This window comes from Agelaius tricolor, unplaced genomic scaffold (assembly GCF_023055355.1).
Source record: "Agelaius tricolor isolate 1412-34295 unplaced genomic scaffold, bAgeTri1.0.p SCAF_5, whole genome shotgun sequence".
Taxonomy (NCBI): domain Eukaryota; kingdom Metazoa; phylum Chordata; class Aves; order Passeriformes; family Icteridae; genus Agelaius; species Agelaius tricolor.
In genome coordinates this window covers 32493633-32514645 of record NW_027269265.1, presented here as the reverse complement: position 1 = coordinate 32514645, position 21013 = coordinate 32493633, and the positions used below count along the sequence as shown (strand labels likewise).

Genomic DNA, 21013 nt, shown 5'->3' with positions numbered 1-21013 from the left:
CAAAAAAATAAAATTACAAGCATACATAGCAACACATACAACATTCATAATAGGTCCCATCTGAAAACAAGAAAAATATCTGACTTTCTAATTATGGGAGTAAGACATGTGCCTTTTTTGTTTGTTTTGGCTAGCAGGCTGTTTTTACATAGTAGAGTTGAGGAAAATAATAGGCAGACACAAGTCTCTGACTACCCAGAAGTTACCTTCAACTCTACGCACATTCAATGTTTGCAGAGAAGTTTTTTTAAAAGTTCCTCTCAGTTTTCTTTATTAAATACCTCTCTGTAGTATTCCATTTACCCTTTATTAGTTTCCACATGTCTAGAGAACCAAGCTGCAATACTGACTTTCAGAGAGAACAGAGAACAAAGTCAGACCACTTGCAAAGGGATTGACCTGAACAGCACACGTAACAGGTTATTTTTCTTCCTCTGGTTGATTAAATTACAAAGAAAATAAAATATTTCTGACTTATGGCAAATTACAGGGAAATTAGCACTGAATTAAGATCACTTACACTAGATGATGTGAGAGAAAGATTACAGAACTTGGCTTCTACTTCTCTTTTAGTTAGCTTTTCAGTCTACAAGAAAAACAGATTAAATCAACATTTGATTGTGTTTAATGCATTACTGTAATTATTCAAATTAATTTCACTTATATTCTGTGCTTATAAAGTATAAAAGACCTATTAAAATACATTTTTAATTTAATTTTTAAATGTTTTTATTGACTAGCCTGTCAGTTCTTGATTAGACAGGTGAATAATTCTCTCATTAATACACATTCAAGAATCATCTTAAACCATCCCAATCCAGAAGTAACAAGAAAGTAATTAATCTACATTTACAGCCCAAAGCCAACCTTTTTATGTATCAAGAGTATACTCCTGTTTAGGCTGGCAATGGGCTGTTATTCATTTTTAGAGACAGCCCCACAAAATAGAATATTCTACAGAGATGATTACAGAGGATAGGTTAATAACTAATGCCTTACCACAGCATCATAGAGAATGATGTAGACTTGATTGAGTTTGTCCTCTGGTATCCCACAGTGCAAAAGTATAGCTTTCAGTAAGGCAGTGTGGTTCAGATAAATACTGTAATTTCTTTCCTAGCAAAGCATAAATAAAAAAAAGGAAGAAAGAATGAAAAAGCCAAGTTTTACTTGCATTCTGTTTTCTTAAAAAAAACCCAACCCCCACAAAACAAAGAGGCTTCCTATACATTTAATAATAATAATAGGTCAAAATTAACTTCAAACCACTTCTTTCACTACCTTACCTTTCATCTTTAACTAAAGCATGGCAAGTCTTGTCCCATTCTACAGTAATCACTTGTCTGACAGAAGAAAGACATTATTTCAATGGTACCATAAAGGATTCAGTTCTTTCCTTTGCACATAAACCTATGCTTCATTTTAAGTTTACCTAGGAAACACATCTTTTATGACAGTGTTCTGTAAGTGACTATAGATTAAATGTGAAAATAGTTCTGTACAGCTTAAAGTTAAAGGAAGTATCCTTTTACAACACATCAAACTTATTATTGAGTTAAATTAAAATTTTGGGTGGAAAAGAGAGGAAAGAGGCTGATTATAGAGAATCTACCTGTAGCACTGAAAATTCTTGAATGATTTCTGAAATTGCATAAATTGTTTCTGCTATAGGCAAAAAGCTATTTCCAGTAGATGTAATGATGTCAAATGCACATTCTAGGAGTTCTTTGGGATGACAGCGGTCTAACTTCCGAGGTCTGAAAACTCGCTCTATACAGTATCTAAAGGAAACATTGAACAATGAATCAGCCTCTTCAGAAGTCACTGTCAAATCAGTGCAAAGTGTCACCCCTACATCTCTTACCTTTTCAAGTTTGATATGTTATTTCTAGCTACAAATCTTGCAAAAGGAATCTGAAAAACAAAATACATGAAAATTGTTGAAACCAAACAGTTGGTTTGACTGAGCTCTGCAACTAGAGATGAATTATACTGTGTAGTTACACTTGTACTCTCCCAAGTGTAATACCTAAAACACCTGACATAGCCAAGTAGTATTAATCTAACCATCCTGCTGCAAGTTTTAAATGAAAACATTATTTTCACCTATGTTAAAAAAACAAACAAACAAATGCTATTTCTTCAAAATGTGGTCAGGGCTCCAGCTGTCAAGAGGAGGAGTACAGAACCCAGGAGAACAAGAACAGACATTGAAAGATACACTACTTCAGCAGCCAAAAGAAATGTAAGCTTAAACCAAATTCTACCACAGCACCCTCCAAACCCTCTGAAGCTTTGCCTGCAGAGATGATGCTACTTACTCTGAGGTCATAAGGAAGCATTACCAGCATCCCACTGTGATCCATGAAATATGAAGCTTCATTATGCTCATATAGTTTCTTATTTCTGGGCATCAGCAGTGGAGTATGCAGCTTGATGGCTCCTGCACAAAACCAGAAAACACTATTATCTCTCATTTCAGAAGAACACCTGCTTTTTACAAATTCATGAACACCCTTGCAGGGCATAATTACGTCAATCTATAAGTGAAAAAATTACACTAAATGTCCTTAATGGACTTTCCTCTTCCATATTTAAAGAAAGAATGTAAAATTTTGTTTCATGCCTATGTTGCATGCTTCTTGGGCTCAGCAGGGAGGCCACAGAAGAGAGAACTGCCAATTCCACAGCCCAGCAGAATCTTTACCTTGCCCTCCCTCTTTAAACACCACCTTTCACAAAAGCAGGCATATGAAACAGATGAGAAACTCTGCAGTTACCAGTAACAAGTACTGCTTTGGTCTAGAGACATTTCCATATAGAACAAATTTTGTTCAGACATGTTGCATCCTCTGTCTCAAAAACATACTAGAAGTGTTTGTGTTTCATTTTTAAAACCTCATGAATACCTTTCTTTTCCTGGCTACATTTTGCAACCATCTATCTGCATGAATCCAATCTTCACTGAAACCTAAATATTAATAATACCACTTATTACTGAAAAATTGTTTCCTGTTTTAATATTTGATTGAGAATCACTAGAAAATTTATTTAAGATTAACTCAATTAGATTTTAACTCAACATTAACTTTTAAACGAGAAAAGAAGTGCCCCAGACAGAAAGAAATTCTTCTAGCCATTACAGATGTCAGACACAATCTAATGGAAAGAAATAAATATCAAATTCCCATTTTTTTCCAAAAGCATGAAAACATTTCAGTCCTTAAAATTTCCCAAATCTGTCAAGCTTTAAGGAGCAATGGGAGAGGTAAACCCATCCTTGACTTTGTATTTCGCAGCTTCTCACTCTTTTGTATTGCAAAATTTTGATCATGCTTAATCAGATTATGATTTACTTGGAAAATGCAAAGTTTCCATTTCAAAATTCAGTATTTTTATATAAAATAGTATCATGAACACCTGTAAGACAACAAAATTTATAACATTCCAAGTGAGACAGTGGCTGTATAAATTTCCTTCTCAAAAAATAATTTTAAGCGAATACTATTAATAATGACTGGATAGATTCCTGGAAAGGAAAAAGAGAGACTATCAAATATCATGGTATCAGCTTCAGCTCAGGAAGTTCCTGAACAGCAAAGCATTTCCAAGAATACATCACTGGAAGTACCCCCACATGCTTGCTTTGTTTCCATACTCTCCCTTATGCTCTTCCCATTCTGGCTGCTCAAAAGAGGTTACTGTGCTCCATGGATGCCTGATCTCCCACTACAGAGCTAGCCTTGCATTCAGATCCAAATTTTGTGTAACAGGCTGTGCCTCTAAAACTTCATACAGATTTATCAGAACAACCATGTACATTCAAAAATATAATTAAGACTTTCACTCTTCTTTCTGTAGAAAATGTAAATAATTCAGATTTTATATTAGTAGCTATTACTGGAATGACAAATTAACAGAAGAAAACATAAAAACGTCAAATGATCAACTACTGAACATGTTTTCTGATTTCTCTTACAGAAGTAAATCCATTCCATTCTTTTAAATCCATTCCATTCTTTTAAATCCATTCAATCACAAGAAAGGAAATGAATGACTTTTGTAAACACACCCACCGTGTCTTTTAAATATCCGGCTGACAATGTCACATACATGCTGCTGTATCTTGGCTGCCCAAATAGAAAAACTACCCTGAAACCATCACAAATAAAAAGTACATATATAATTCACACGTGATGAACATTCCATGTAGGCAATCATTCCATGTAATACAGGCAATAAACATTCTGCTATCTCATCCCACTACAAAAAACTGCAATGCTTACAGAATAAAAAATAACTAAAGCTATATGTAGCATAATTGTACTGTGTTACCTTTAATTTCTTTAGATTTAGAAAGATTCAAGAGCTGATAAACTAAGAAAAATCAAATCAATTAGAAAGCATCCAGGGTCAACATTTTCTGCTGACAACCAGTCAACCATTAATTTGACAGGAATTCAGAGTAAAGAAAGTAATCATCTGGACATAAGCTTAAAGCTCTAGCTGCTACAAACAAACACTGCTGGTTTCTTCACTGAAGAATGAATGTAAGGCTCAAATGGGAAGCAGCTATTGTAACCCACACAGCAGAGACTGTAGTTTTAAGTGGGAACCAATGTAAAGGTGAATCTTGAGATAATGCAATTCACTCAGAAATGCAGTGAATTGCATTGAGATAATGCAATGCACTCAGAAATGCTACAGAAATGCTTACCCATATAAGCATATTTTTAAAAAATTCAACACAGGGAAAAGCCAAACCCACATCTCCCCTGAACACCTACAAACCTTCAGCATATCACTGTCATAAGTATAGTCTATTGCTGGAGATATTCTCTGTGCAAATATCTGACTCATCATGGTCCGGTAGGCCTTGCCATCCACGTTTGCTAAGGTGTGGTGGAGGACTTCGTGGAGTTCAGACTCTTCCATTTGGGGTGGTGGAAGATGTTCACTTTTTAACAGCTCCACAGCAGTTGGTCGTGCTGCAGGATCATGGTTCAGGAGCCACGTAATAACCAATCTCTACAAATTAAATCAAAATTTTACAGATTAGAAACATTTTGCAAGGTAACAGTATTTGCAACAAACTTGGTAGTTATATCAATTTGATAACAAACTGTAGGACTCTACAGGGGAAAAGCCAGCAGAATCTGAATCTTTGGCATGGACATTATTTGCTTACTATATTATTAATATCTTTTATTATCATCTGAAAAAATTTACTAAACCACACAACATATTAGAAATGTGTCTCCTGGGATGACAAAATATGCAGTATCCTTTTCCTTTGTTGTTCCATGGTATGCTAACTCTCATCTCTTTATCAACAAAATTAAGAGAAAGTTAAGAGGAAAAGCAGAATTGCATGCATGAAATCAAAGATTTGAAAGGCACAAGTGTCAGGGTAGGAGGAATCTCCCTGGCATATACCAGCAAAATGTACAAAATGGAAATGTTTTATGGTACTAGTAACATGCAGATTGTGTTTTAAAAGCATAACACACTAAAAGTTAATACTAATGGTCAACAAAAGAGTTGATTAGCACAAGGATAAAGCCACCTAGATGGTCCAGAAAAGATGGCACTGCTCCTTATCACTTCATTACTCTGCCATGGAGGCCTCCAGAACAGCTCTTGGCAGCTCTGTCAAGCTTGGAGCAGCCAACTGAGCTTTTGCACATCTCCTTCTGTTGTGTGACACATTTCTTTCAAAAAGTTTAAGTAAAAAGTTAAACAATTGAGCTGCCATTTCTCTGAGCATAAAAAGTTAAAATTGTCTCCCAGAGCTTTAAAGATGTGCCAGTGAACTCTAAATTTGTTCATGACTGTGCTCAGAGAATTCTGTAGGTAAATATATTTCCATGTCAACTCAGAGTATTCTTTTGAGGTTTTATTTCCTTACTTTGTTCTAATATAATGTAATGAGAACTTGGCAGAGAATACTAGGTGGGGAATTAAGTGGGAAATTAAGGGGCAAAAATTATAACCAATGTTTTCTGAGAAGGAATATCTAATAGTTAAAATATATTCAAAATTACCTGCTTTGCATGCTTGACTTCATCAAAGTCCTTAGGAAATACAATCGCAGGCTAACAAAACAAAAACCAAAATCCACATTTGAATTTTAACAAGCAGTCCAGATTGCTCAGATTAGTCTTACTTTTAAGTTCTACATATTAAACAGAGAAATAAAGCATTTCCATTGCCCATGAAAAAAAAAAACCCCAAACAAACAAATCAATCCCCACACGGCAAATTAAATTTATTTGAGGAGCTAAAAGGAGGATGAAAGCTTTGATGTTTTGTACAATGAAAGTACAACCCATAACCACAAGCATTTACCAACTACAAATAGCAACTTATTCCTGAGAAAGGCTCACCAGGCCTAAACCTAAGTATACTGAAGAGATGATTCCTTTATCTGACATGTAATAATTAATTTCACAGACAGAACACAGACTGATGGCATTACCATTAGAATCCACAGTACATTAAAGGAATGTCAGTGCACCAGCTCAAATTGTATTCTTCACTTTTCATTATATGTTTTACAAACCTTGTTTCTGAGCACTCCCTGTGGCAACATTTTTTGCTATATTTTGCATCCTTTTGCTTCTCTTAACAAATTATTTGATGCATAGAATTAGCGTATTTCATAGCTGTGTACTTACCAGCCTTAGCTGACTAAGAACAAAGATCCTTTCTGATGCAGTATTCATAGGATGATAACACATTTCAAAGAAAATTATACCTAGGCTGAACAGGTCCACTTTCTAAAGAAGAAAAAAATGAAAACTTGTATGTAGTACCTATCAATTCTCTGAAGACAAAAATAGCAGAGCAAAAAAACCCCAACAAACATTTAGGTTAAATTGAAAGCTGGAGAGAAGGCTGGGTTTTTTCTGTGTTTTTGTGTGTTTTTATTATTATTTTTTATTATTTTATTATTTTTTATTATTATCCATTTTTAAAGCTTTTTTGTTAGAAGACACAATCCATTAAGATTTGGTAGACTTTAAAGCCTTCTATCATCACAACACTGCTATGAATAAATGATGGTTGCACTTGAGTTGTGGTCAGCAGCTTAACAGCAAAGTGAGGAGCTGATGTTCCTCAGGGTTAGGCAGTGGGACTGGCACTGTTTAACATCTTTGTTGGTGACATGGACAGTGGGACTGAGAGCAGCCTCAGCAAGTTTGCTGCTGACACTGAGCTGTGTGGTACAGTTGACACGCTGGAGGGAAGGGATGCCATCAAAAGGGATCTTGACAGGCTGGAGAGGTGGGTCTGGGTGAACCTCATGAAGATCAACAAGGCCAAGTGCAAGGTCCTGCACATGGGTTGGGGCAATCCCAAGCACAAATACAGGCTGGGCAGAGAATGGATTGAGAGGAGGAGCCACGAGAAGAACATGGGGATGTTGGCTGACAGGACTCTCAACATGATCTGTCAGTACACTCACAGCCCAAAAAGCAAAAACATCCTGTGCTGCATCAAAAGCAGTGTGATCAACAAGCTTAAGGAGGTGATTCTCTCAATCTACTCCACTCTCATGCTATCCCACCTGGAGTGCTGCATCCAGCTGTGGGCCCCCAGCATAAGGAGAACATAGATCTGGTAGAGCAAGTACATGGAACAAGTCCAGAGAGGGCCACAAAGATGATTAAAGGAACGGAGCACCACTCTCATGAGGAAAGGCTGAGAGAATTGGAATTGCTTAGCCTGGAGAGAAGGCTCCATGGAGACCTTAGATCAGCCTTTCAGTACCTCAAGGGAACTACAAGAATGACAGAGAGGGATTTTTTACAAGTCCCTCTCACTGAGTGACAGGCCAAAGGATAATGGCTTTAAAATGAAAGAGGATAGGTTTAGACTGAATATTAGGAAAAAAATCTTTACTGCGAGGGTGGAACAGGTTGCTCAGAGAAGCTGTGGATGCCCCATTTCTGGAAGTGGTCAAGGCCAGGTTGGATGGGGCTTGAAGCAACCTGGTCTAGAGGAAGGTGTCCCTGCCCATGGCAGGGTGTTGGAACTGGATAAGCTTTGGGGTCCCTTTCAACCTAAACCATTCTATAATTCTATGACTCCCACTTTGAAAACATTTCCTTGCCTTGTCTCTGCATATAAACAGGATTCTCTTTGATGGAAAAAATACACCCTCACCTCCCACAATCACAGCCTAGAAATCCAGAACAGCAGTTTACACTATATTACCTTAACTAAAGGTAATATAATGTATACTATATAAAAGGTAAGATTTCTATCCTATTCAGTTACAGAGGTCCTCTATCATTACATGCTTTCAACTTGAAGTTGCTTGCATCTTGTCATAATCAAGCACAGGCAGAACAATTGACTTGCCCACATCGTTCTATCCTTGGTTTCCTCTTGAAGGAATGTTTAATTCCCCTGATTAGCACAGGAGTCAATGACATGCTGTTCCACACTGAATTCATCTTGTCAAGGAGGAATGACCCAAATCATACCTGCCACATCTTAGATTCCTTGTTACCTTTTCATTAAGTCTACTCCAATCATACCTGATTGTATGTAGATTTAGTGCTTCCTTGGACCTCTGGGCTGACATACAGTGCGGTGCCAACCATCCCTGTCAAGTTACCTAGGTGGCAAAAGATAAGAGCACCAGTTTCAAGAAAGTCAGAAAGAAATGCAGCATCCATATCAAGAAAAACTTGTTCATGTTCTCTAGGTGGGAGTGCAGTCCTTACTGAGAGAGACCAAGCTGAGAATACTTTGACAAACAGACAGTTCTTACCCTCACAGGTCAAGTACCCGTGTCTATCTGTAGTAACTAAACCTATCTATTGCTTTACAGACTTGTAGTAGGTCAGTACACAAATGTTACAACTAAATTTCACCACCATTACATTTGTCTTTAAACATACCATGTACTAAAGTTTCCTCAAAATACCATATTCAGACTCTAGCTAAAATCAAACCAATCAACCAAGGACACTGAAGTCTTGAAATTTTCCTATACAGGCAAGAGAACACAAGTGCAGATGGAACAGATATACAGGCTCTCTCTATACCTCACCACGAGGAAAGCATTGATCTAAGGCAGAAGGCCAGCAGAGGAAGCTAATCGATTCTTAGATAAGAGGCAAAACTGCCAGATTACAATATAGCTACCCAACTTGGGTTATATCTCTTAATAAAGAGAAATTCTATTTTCAAAGAACAAATGGAAATTTTAACAGCCTATACAAGACCACAGAATATAAATGCTTGCTTAAAATAATTTATAACAAGTTGCAGTGTAAACTAACCTGATGGGTCAGACACAGCAGAACCATCTGAGAGATTTTCCTCTTGTTTAGAGACCACCTGAAACCAGCAAAACAGTCATATTGTAAATGACACATGAAATACTTCTGTTGGCTGCTCTTGTCATTTGGGTTGGCAGTGCATGGTTTAATTCTAGAACCTTAGAAATTTAAAAGAAATTTATAGCATTCTCAATATATAAACATTGTGGTCATTTAACTTATTTTTTTTGGGTTTTTTTTTCAAATTCAAAAACCAAATTCAAGAGTTTTTTCATTCACTTTAAGCTATACTTACTGCATTTGCTGGATAATCTGTAGCTAAACCAAAATCACCAATTTTCACATGATCATCTGAATCTAAAAAAATGTTCACAGGTTTCAAGTCTCTGTGGATCATTCCCTGTTACAGGAAGAGAATAAAAAAAGACCCACAGAATGTTAAAGAATAAACATTATTCAAAATAGAAGTCCTTATAATGGACTAGAAAACCATATTACATACTTTTAATACAGTGGTAGACCTACTGCATTAAGTCACTAAAGATCAGTCTTGAAGACAGACTATAATTTGTAGCCCAGAAGCCAGAAACAATTTTAAGTGCTACCAGATATCTAACAGAATGTTTTTAAAAGATGGTCAGATTTTTATGACTAATGGGTAAAATCTGAAGTGGTTTATTATAAAATTCATGTTCATGATAAAATATAATAAACCCCAAGAACCAACTAATAGTGGAAAGGGCAAAGAGAGGAAACTTGCTAATGCATGCCCCAAGATGAAGAACCCAGAGAGAAAGAGGCATAACACAGAGATCATGTACAGGCCATGACTATCCTGTTTGCAGACCTTCTCATGGATGTAAGCTAACCCATCCAAAATTTCTCGGAAAAGCCTCCAAAGCCGACTGGTGTCTTCATATAACCCTTGGTCAATAGTGTCCCTCAATGTGCTCTTTTCACAATATTCCATCTTCAGTTGTGCATTCACAGGGGATGAAGGGAAGAAAGAACAGTTTTGTTAAGACAAGACACTATCAGAAACTTGTACCTATACACATATTACTGCCTGGGCTCAGGAGCAAATAGTATCACCAAAAAAATCAGCTATTTGGAATTCTCCTGAGAGCTGTCTTTTAGCTACAAACATGCATTCACTTCTGGGTCCTACCTCATTTTCTGGGACAATGGTATGAGCCTGCAGAGTAGCATATTCTCTAACATAAACATTAACAACAAAGTGAAACCAGCCAAGCCATAGTATGTGATAAAGCCAAACCACAAAGAATGTCTGGCTTTATTGCACTTGGTGTCTTAACTGCTTTTATTATGAATATACACAATGCACACAAACAAGCTTATTAAAAACTAATTCCATCTACTTGTAACTTCCTTCCAGACAAGTTCTAGCATTAAGTGCATTATAAAAAATTGCACATCACCACAGAATAGTTAGCTATGATATATAGCTATAAATAGTTTCTGGGAGAAGTTGACTAACTCCTAACACAAAGGAGGTGTCAGTAGAATAGCCTGAAGCTGCAACTCTGCAGGAGTTTAATTGTGTGCCTACTGTTAGAGCCATACAATGGGCTTTACAGATTACTGATTTCTATTAAAATAAAGTGCATACACAATACTGTGCTTTTGAAGAGAAAGAGGAAGTTTTCACATCTGTGAAAGACAACTTTCCCTCAGGAATTTAGCATGGTAGACTTCAACTCCACATTGGGAATTAACACCAATTAACAACCAAACCGAGGAACAGCTAGAGTGTTGGGTATTGAGATGGATATTCTCAACAAATAAGCACAAGGCAAAAGAATGCTTTGAAAGCCACAGACTCAAAGGTTGGCTGGTTGGGTTGTTCTATGGTTAGATCAGGAATTGCCAACTTTTAGTTGTACATGAGCAACACCAGTTATCCCATTACACACTATGGCACTACCAAACTTTGTTCTCTCCAGGCACAAATATAGAGCCTTGGAAATCACAACAAACCACGTGCACTACACAGTGCCTTCCACCAGCTAAGCCTTCAGAAAACCAGTCTAATGCAAAAACAGCACTGAAATTACTTGTTTGCATTTTTAAAGGTCATTACTTCTCATGAAAATCAGCAACTAGTATCTGCAGGTTGAAACAAACGGTATCCTTTCATGTGAACACATTTGTACCTGAATGTACAGATAATGCACAGTCTGAATGACTGGTGTCCTGTCCTCTCCTCCATGGCTGTTCTTTTCATTGCCCTCTTCATTCTTTATCACAACGAAAGTAACGGAACAGTTAGCTACAGGAAGATGTGCAGACTTTTTTATTACATACTACTGTTTTTTAATGGCTGGAACACATTGATGAGAACTCAGCTTCTATAGATAGTTTGAAAAAGAGCAAAATAATAGAGTGAAATTTTGTAATACCATTGCATCTAAATAAACTAGAAAAACAGGTGTGGCCAATTCTCAAAGTGAAAATGAATAGCATTTTGCCATTATTAGATACTGAAGGAAAAGAATTCTGGAATAACTAGATGAATCCTAAATCTCAAGCTGTGTCATATTAAAAAAAAGAGAAAGACAAGATTTGAAACTAGTAGATAGAAAGCTTGCTTGACAAACAATGCAACCCCCACCTTCAACCAACAATTTTGGTATGGTGTGTATACATATACATATATATTGAGAAAAGAATGCACTGCCATACTATTAAATGATATACTGAAAACCTTTTCTTGCCAATGTACATTATAACAGAAAGAGGAAGGAGATGCAGCTTTAAATAAAAGCATGTTACAGATCACCAGGGTTGGCAGTGACATACTGTAAATGCTGTAGAAGAGTGTGAATTAGCTTTCTAGTGATACAGTGGATTGACTGTCCACAGCAAGTGCTGTGACACAATCTTAAAATCAACTAAAACGTTAGTCATTATACTGACTTCCCCTCTCTTTCAGACTGTTAGCAGTATGCATTTTGTCTGCTCTAAAAAGTTGCATATGAATACATGTATTGGTTAAAATCATAAAGACAGAACAGAATTTCAACTTTGAGAGGTGTAAGACCATGTAATCCATAACTGTTAAATCATAAACACACTGAAGTGTTAAATTTGCAATAACCTGGGTCATAACTAAAAAAACCCTCATATTTAGTTCAATAAACACTTCAGGAAACAGAATCCAGATTAGCTGCATCAGACTGATTTCTATGGGATGCAGCTCACAATGGCACATCACTTACTCTAACAGACAGGTAAGGTTATGTTTCTGTAATTACAGCAGAAGTGAAATAACTAACCTATTTACTTGTCAAAGACTATTTTATTATATTTTCATTTTCACTAATTTTATCTTTACACTTACTGGAGAATGACCTTTACTATTTTCATCTTCATTTTCAAAAATTATTTCGCTTTCAGAATCTGTGGTTGGCCTGTTTAAAAACACAGAAAGAAAAAAAATCTCAAAAGCCCTGCATACCAAGTAATATTTACTAAAGAATTTGGAAATAATTTTGGGGGGGAAAAAAAAATCTAAGCTTCTGCTGAAGACTTTCTATAGACTTTGAACAAAAAAGCAAAACAAAACAATACCCAGAAAACCATCCTGCTTGCAAAGAAACGCTTCCTTTGACAGTCCAGTTCTAAAACGGAAGGTATATATTTGCCATCAGTAAAATTTAATTGCTATTTCCAGCAAGCAGAACTGAGATAAATGTATTTAATTGCTTATACAAAAAAATCACTGAGTGAGACAACTGAGCCATACACAGAGGAAGGTATGGAATACACTAATAAAAACCAAAACAAAAAAGGTCAAATTTGATATTTTTCAAGATTTGTAATATTTTTCTGTTATTCTTTATTAAAAAATTTTATTCTCAAGGCTGGAAAGGACAGTCAAACATAAGGTAAGCAGTCATGCATTCTGGCACAAATATGCAGCTTCAAGAAGCATACATCAAATAAATTTCCACATTGATTGACAATCCTTAGCTAGAAAATTTCTTCTTCCTGGCTATGTGACTGCTGGCACATACACTGGTTTTGAACAAGGGGACAGAATAAAAATGCAGTGAACTACTTCTGACAAAAGAAATGAGAATGGTAAGACACAAACTTGGAAAAATTAACTCTGCTCACGCTCCCTACAGTGCCAGTACTGAAGCCTACTTACAAAATTGAATGGGAGAACACGCCATCACCATCATCGTCGTCATCGCTGGACTCCTGATCATCTCCACTGAATTTGTTGCTGGAGGATCTTTCACATGAAGTGCTCCACTCAACTGAACTTGTCAAACACGGAGGAGGAGCATTAGTTTCCACATCATTTGTCTCCTCAGTGGAAAGGATGAAGAGACCAGCTTTGGGGGGCACTCTCCTTTCGTCAGTCGTTCCAGATGTTGACACAGTGGGAACAGGACTTTCATGTTTTTCTATCCAAGCATTGTAATACCTCACAATATTCTCATGGTTCAAGCGGGAAAGCAACGTCACTTCTCCCTTAATCCTCCGGAACTGCTTGCTGGTGGGGTTTATGCGAATACGTTTCACTGCATAATAGCAACCATCAAGCTTATTTCTCACCTGAAAAATTCAAATTTATCTAAAGTCAAATGCTTACACATGCCTTACCAAGCAGAGCCAGAAGGATAATTTTTTTCACAAAACAGGAAGTCTTCCTTTCACCTGGAAAATGACTACAATTCAAATGCAAGGTTCCTGATACTGACAGGCTTCTCCCCAATCTCCCAGCAACCTCTCACAACTTTTCATACTTTTCAATTCCAGATAAAAACCTCAACACAGGCACAGCACCAGCAGACAGTAAATAAAACCATGCAAACACTGAATATATTTTTCTGCTTCAGAGAAAACAAACATATCCTTAAAAAGGTTTCCACAGAGGAAACCATTTTTATACCATACCTTGATGACTGCTCCAAAAGCCCCTTTACCAAGTAATTTTAGCTCTTCAAACTCATTGTAGTATCGTGAAAATTGTCTCTGTGTTTCTGTGAAGAATGAAGCACTGGATATCTGACTGCTGGGTACAACTGTCTCCATGCAATCTATCCCTGCTGAATCTGCAATGAAGACAAAATTACCATCACTGGCAATATGGGGGTGAGGCACGAGGGACTGTCAAATAAGGAGCAAGGAGGAGGCTAAACGTAAATAATTTCAAGTGTAACTAAACTCTAAAATACAGAAGGGCTCTGCTGTGTAAAGCTCTAGTGCAAGTGTTAGTCTTAATACTGTTTTTAATTACTAACGTGAATTATGCTGGACAAAGGAATGATTTTAACAAGAACTTAAGAAGGAAAAGTCTCATAGGAACACCACCTTACAAGGACAAAGTTAAATCTGTATTTACACCATGCAGGAGGTGGATGATTTTACAGGTTTCTTTAAAGCATAAGCTCCTTCTACAGAAGAAAACACAGTAGTCAGTCCACCCCAGCCAGTCTTGCACAGAGAAGTTGAAGATCACACTACCTTTAAGTTAGTTCATGTAACACACTTGCACAGTCTTGTGAAGCTGTAGCATAGGTCAATTTTTCTTACTGCAGGCATGCAGTTCACTTACTTAGCAGAACACAGGAAGTACCAAGTTCCTTACCATCTAGATTTTCTTCAGCTACAGGTATTTTTGTTCGTGGAATGTTTATAAAACTATGCTGTAGCAGCTGCTGAGGAGTCCATCTTTCTTTATCTTCCAAGCACACACACCTGTTAGCAAACCACAGAGAGAACTATTTCATGTCTGACATAAATGTTAGAAGAGTTCTTATTATATCTAAGAAATTATTACCTCCATCATTTAGGTGAGAATCAGAAGCAAGTAGACAGACTAACTGGCTTATCACAGTGATATACAGTTGGTGGCAGAGCAGAGAAAAAGAGCACCAAACCTGCTCTCCCAAATCCCAGATTAGCAGCCTGAGCCATGAGATCAACCTCTTCTATAAAAACTACAACTAGAAACGCAGGAAGACATATCTATTCTTTAAAAATACTGTTAAAATCTTAAAAAAAAAAAACTAAACAAAAAAAACCCAAAAAAACACAAAACAGAACAAAAAACCAAAGACAAAAAGATACAGGAATGTGACAAACATACTTTTCTAGAAAGTCTTGAAAGTCAGCAGGTAAATTGGTAGGCACAGCAACTGGGAATTCCTTGGTTGCTTGGCCCTGGCTGAGCGAGAGCAGAAGCAAGCCCAGACGCCACACATCTCCTTTTTTTCCAGGTTTGTAGGGAAGACCATCCTCACTAAATCGAACCTTGGTTTGCTCAAAAACATCAGCTTTGCAGATGTCAGCTAAGCGCTTGGAAATGCTGTAGTCTGTGACCTTGATGTTTCCTTCAGCATCTACCAGGACACTGGAAGCACAAAGGACCTTGTGCACTACTGAATTGTTGTGCAAGTAGTCGAGAGCTGACAAGATCTGGATCACATAATGGCGCAACTGCTCAACTGGAACTGGAGTCTCTTTGTCCAAGTACGTAGAAAGGCTACAACCACTTATGTGCTCCACTAAAATATCCACCACAATTGAGTTGTCACGTTCTTGGAGGTTCATACATTTGTAATGTACTATGTTTGGGTGACTTAGCTTTGCCAGTGAGTTGAACTCTGTTTCTGCTCCCTGAAGCTGGTAGAGAAACACAACATAACATGGATTTTGTCATATCTTGGGACACATTACTAATAAAATATGGAACACAAACAAAATACTTATAAAATATATGACATCCTCATACTTCTCTGAGAAGGAAGTATTGTGCACTGGAGAAAGTACAGCTTTGATTTTAACAGGTAAGCTTGATTCGTTGTTTCTTCAGAATTTCAGTATTTTGTTTATGTATATTTGCAAACATGCTTTTTATTGTAAAGGAACTCCTGAATACCCCAACACATTAATTTTCTTTCATGCTTAGATATTAGCATTTTCAAGTTCATTACTCCCCTCTTAAGCTTAATGTAAACTAGCAGCCTAAAGAAAAGCACTGAACCTCACCTAATCTTTATTAAGCCAAATGCAAAATATAGGTATTACCTGTTTCTTAGACTTCTCAATCTTTTCTATTTCATGAGTTGTAAGAAACCTTCCCATCTTTTTTTGCCAGTGCAGAACCCACTCATATATTAGAACAAAGTCTCCACTGTGAATTTCCAAGGCATTGTAGACAGATTTACCAAGTTGTTCATCTCTGCCTATACACAAAGGGAGAGAAGAGGAACATGGCTTCTTTTGTTTCTAAGGATTTGACAAAAGCTCCTGCAAATGCTAAATAAATACCAGTAAGCCTGTTTTCTAAAGTCAGAAACATAAACCTACTTAAAACTAGACAAGACATGTATCTATCTAGTAAGTATGGAATATATCAAGCTTGATGAGACTGAATGCTAGGTAACAGCACTCAAATGAAAGCAATCACATGACAAAAAACTGCTGCACATTTTCAAGAATTTCAAGTTTTAATAAATGAACAACTTTCCTGCTTAGCAAATGCCAAGTTCTACACATAGTAACGCAATTGTTCATCCTGCAAAATAATAAAATTTTCCATTGTCAAGAGACGTTCAGGCTGTTCATCCATCCACTGAGGAAGTGCTAAGTTGAAAACAAACAATGAAAACATCTGATGGTCTGTCCGTGTGGGCACTCCATGGAGGTCTTTCTTCTAACTCAGTCTTCTGTCATGTCCTGTATTAATGTTTTTGCTAAACCTGCTGGTTTTATGCCATTGCTATCAGCAGCAATGGAAGGAAAGTATCCATTTCCAGGCCTGTGCTTATCAGTGGTTTCACGTGTTACTGAAAGCATACCAAATCCCAGCATTTCAAGTTGCAACTGTAATTTTGCTTACCTAGACATTTTCCTTTATGGACAGTAAGCTGTCCAGCACCACTTGTGCTGAAGTTCAGAACTTCATGATTTCCAGGGGACTCCTCATTATTACTAAAAGAAAGCTGGCGTTCTCGTCTGCAACGTGAAGAGAACATTTTTCTCCAACTCAGAAAGATAGTATATTTAAAGTCAGGAGTTGAATAAAAACATTAAAACTTGGAAATGTACCAAGTTATCCACAGCACATAGCTTAGTTAAACTATGACAAATGAAGGTGGGGGGGAAGGTGGCAGGGAAGAGACCAAAATTAACAGATCAACATCATGGCACATTATTGCCTTCAAATTTCACTTTGTAATCTAATCTTTGCAACAAAAAAAATCAAACCCAAAAACCAACAAATAAGTAAATAAATCTAAAAAATCCACATGCAAACTGACATACTTGGAACGTCCAGCTGAATTTGGTCGGTGTTTATTATTCACCCCATGTTCCAAACAGCTCCCATTTAAACGTGAAGCAGCTCTAGGTCCTGCAGTATCTCTCCTGTGAGAATCTTCTTGATTTGTCAGAGCAGCTATTTCCAAACGTTCCTATAAATCAGGAAAAACACCAAATAAGTGCAGGAGCCACTCCTATCATCAAAATATACAAGTACTTAGTTATTACTCTATAAAGTCATGCAGATCACAGAAGAAATATGTTTTCATAATAAACGTACAAATGAGGCCAAAGAAAAAGTGCTGAGATTTCAGAAAGGACATTTCAGCACCATCCATGGCAAGAATGCAAAGAAACTGGAAACATTAAATACCAGTTTTTTTCTGTCTGTTTGAAAACACTCACCCTTGGTACACTCAAGATGCTAGTATATTCCAGAAATAAACCCCAGAAATAATCAAGAACCTATTTTAATTTAGATCTACTAGAAGCCCTGAATAAGCAAAGATGTCCAAGTACTTTTTATAAGTACTGTTACAGTACTGGGAAGAACTTACTGCAATGTTTGTTTGCACATCTGCTTACAAAGAATACCTGTTTGGCAATCTCTTTCTTTTTTCTTTCTTCCCTTTTCTCTTCCTCCCTTCTCTGAATCTCATTAAGGATTTCACGTTGCTGAAATAAAATTTCAGTTGTTAGAAATGCAACAGTACATGCAATGCAACTGCTAAAATCTTACCCTGATTTAAAAGTAAAAAAGTTACAATGCTGATTTTTTGGAAGTGTTGAAAGAGGACTTAGAAGATGTCACAAGAATAAAAAAATAGAAGTCAAATTAGCTCTCTTGAGGAAGTTAATAGTATCAATTGTATGATACAGGAGAATGGAACTGTAAATTACTTCTACTGCCAGATCCAACAATAAAGTTTCATGCACACAAAAAAAAAGACAGGGAGATAAATCCAAGTGATCTTTTAAAATCTGGAGCTATTCTATCCATATTCCCTACAGAGTGGAGACTTCACACTACTAGCCCCTGTGAGACTTGGATGAATCTCCTCATTTCTACTGAAAGATATTGGTGGTCTGACATCTCTTTAGGGTGAATTTGTTGCTCTCTAGAGATGCCTGTCACAGTGAATGTTCCAGTCACCCTAGGAGTGAAAGAAGGTATGAATACCTGTCTGCCTGGCTAACATTTCCTATTTACAATGGAATGCACTTAATATGTACCTTTGCTTAAGCTTTTGTATAAGGTCCTCTTGATAAGGGATTTTTATCAACATTTAGAATCAACATTTAGGTTTGTTTCAGGCACAAATATTTCCCTGGGTTAAAACCACATCATTAAAATATTACAATTACAGCAGCAGATAGTTCATATAATACACATTGATCAACTCATAGTGGCAGGTCTGACAAGTTAGTAATTCACTAAAACTCACCATTGTGCAGAGTGATTTTAAAATCACAATTATGTTATTTTAAGAATATATGGTTATTCATACATTGATTTCTCTTACCTCCTGCTCCTCTCTTCTCTTAACTTCTTGTGCCTTACGCAATTCCTCCTGAGCCAATCTTTCCTGTTCTTTCTGATGATTTTTTAGCATTTCTTCATGAAAAGACTTGGAAGGTGGTTTATTATACTCACTGAGAAATGACTGTACATGGTCAGCAAGTTCAAATATCATCACCTGAAAGAAAAAAGTTACAAATGAAATGCAGAGTCAAATGATAGCCAAATGCTACCTACCCCAAAAAGCAACACAGCAGAAGCATGACTGTCAATTTTGGCAAAAAATACTGAAAAACAGACAACCTAAGCCATCTTATTTTTCTAACAGAAAAGTGAAATTTAAAAATAATTTTCTCATCTTCTTCTAGGCATAATCTTTCTACTCCCACAGATATGGGTTTATGACATATGAGCTACAACAGAACAAATCCTTTGCACTTATCTGTTACTGTACCTACTGCTATGAAATAGTTCTTATTTCACTGCTAACCACAAATCCAGCCCTTCCTCTGCAAAGCAGTCTCCCCTTTAGAACTGTAAAATCACATAAAGTGCTCCATATTCATATAGCTACAACCACTAAAATAAGAACTGCACTGAAAACTCTGCTACATGGCTTGCCAGGTTGGAATCAATTTTCAGTCACTGTTTACTTGAACTATTGATGATCTGTTGACCTGTCAGGGCTTAAGCTTTCAGCAGTCTAGTAGCATTCCCTTATTAGTTCAAGCACTCCACAGTGCTAAGAGACCACTTCAGCTCTAAAATTAAAGAACAGTACAGGACAAAGGTGCAGTCAGCGGCACCACTGAGCAGGATTTGCATGTACAGGTGGGAGATAAGCCAAATTAAATTGTACTATCCGCCTGTAACAGGGTGACATTTAGAAGATTCTCAAACACTGAATCCCCTGCTTGAAAGTAAGAATGAAGCCAGGAGGCAATTCAAAATAGAAAGAACAGCACAATATGCATAAATCTGACATGTGCAACTAGATTATCTTTCCCAAGTTACTATTCAGAAGGGAAGGCAATCATTGCATGCACATATGTATTAAAAACCCCATCAAAAACAAGAGAAAATTCAATAATTTAAAAAAAAAAAAAAAACACTGACAGTTTGCTCTTCAGTTTCAATAGGAGGTTGAAGTATTGTCAAACTTTCTGTATCAGAACACAATTTAATGAGGAATACCTGTCAAGGTATAAAGAAAAGTTATCTTCCTTTTTTCTGCAGATAAAATAATTCAGGATAGCACTGCATATGCCATTCATACAAAATATGTACCATACATGTAATTCACAACCACATCTACACTTTGCTGGAGCAAGCATGACTCTTTTTTGGAAAATCAACATTAGGAAAATGTATGACATATTCAGATCCTTTCAATGAGATCAGAAATCAAACTGGGACTTGAAAGCCCTACAGGCTATTAATTCTTGTGGTCACTTGTGAGCAGACCCAGTATATATTGCATGGTTTTGTGGTTACTTAGAGAATTTAACCCTTGTACCTTCTATGAATTGTCCATAGCACTGTTATTAGGAAAAAACAAACAGCAAATAACAAACCCCAGCTCTAAATTCCAGAATACTTTATTAAACTGCTAATTTCCAAAGATACTGAAAAATCTGAGGAAATTCTTGGTTACTGAACAGAACATATCTAGCTAAAACAATTATTGTGACAGTATCTGCAGAAACATTGGCAATCAAAATACAAGTATGGTATTCAAATGGAAAAAAAGGCTTGATATGGCAGGAGTGAATGACAGATAGCTCCTGCTAAACCTGTAAAGTTGACAGGCTTGGGAAACTGAAAGCAAAATATTACCCCACTTCAGCCTATTATAATGTCCACAGCTGTGTAATACTCACTTTCAAAAAGACAAACG

General features: G+C 36.7%; 1 protein-coding gene across 7 annotated transcripts in view; it reads right to left on the bottom strand.

Moving 5' to 3' along the window:
• EIF2AK4 (eukaryotic translation initiation factor 2 alpha kinase 4) overlaps positions 1-21013 on the bottom strand; it is a 38605-nt gene that overhangs the window by 13512 nt on the left and 4080 nt on the right. For 6 of the 7 annotated variants that reach the window (XR_011679211.1, XR_011679210.1, XR_011679209.1 and 3 more), the window contains exons 4-27: positions 19121-19294; positions 18192-18272; positions 17601-17749; positions 17176-17291; positions 16362-16519; positions 15421-15956; positions 14920-15029; positions 14226-14383; positions 13471-13883; positions 12658-12727; positions 11471-11554; positions 10144-10266; positions 9592-9696; positions 9297-9354; positions 8547-8626; positions 6678-6779; positions 6045-6095; positions 4792-5028; positions 4077-4152; positions 2322-2443; positions 1865-1914; positions 1613-1781; positions 1000-1116; positions 521-586 (exon numbers count right to left, since the gene is read on the bottom strand). Coding sequence is in view for 4 of the 7 variants with exons in the window: in XM_071427058.1 (XP_071283159.1) it covers positions 521-586; positions 1000-1116; positions 1613-1781; positions 1865-1914; positions 2322-2443; positions 4077-4152; positions 4792-5028; positions 6045-6095; positions 6678-6779; positions 8547-8626; positions 9297-9354; positions 9592-9696; positions 10144-10266; positions 11471-11554; positions 12658-12727; positions 13471-13883; positions 14226-14383; positions 14920-15029; positions 15421-15956; positions 16362-16519; positions 17176-17291; positions 17601-17749; positions 18192-18272; positions 19121-19294 (3405 nt within the window). In the remaining 3 variants the exon portion in view is untranslated. The remainder of the gene's footprint in view (positions 1-520; positions 587-999; positions 1117-1612; positions 1782-1864; positions 1915-2321; positions 2444-4076; positions 4153-4791; positions 5029-6044; positions 6096-6677; positions 6780-8546; positions 8627-9296; positions 9355-9591; positions 9697-10143; positions 10267-11470; positions 11555-12657; positions 12728-13470; positions 13884-14225; positions 14384-14919; positions 15030-15420; positions 15957-16361; positions 16520-17175; positions 17292-17600; positions 17750-18191; positions 18273-19120; positions 19295-21013) is intronic. The other variant, XM_071427057.1, reaches the window with a different exon arrangement.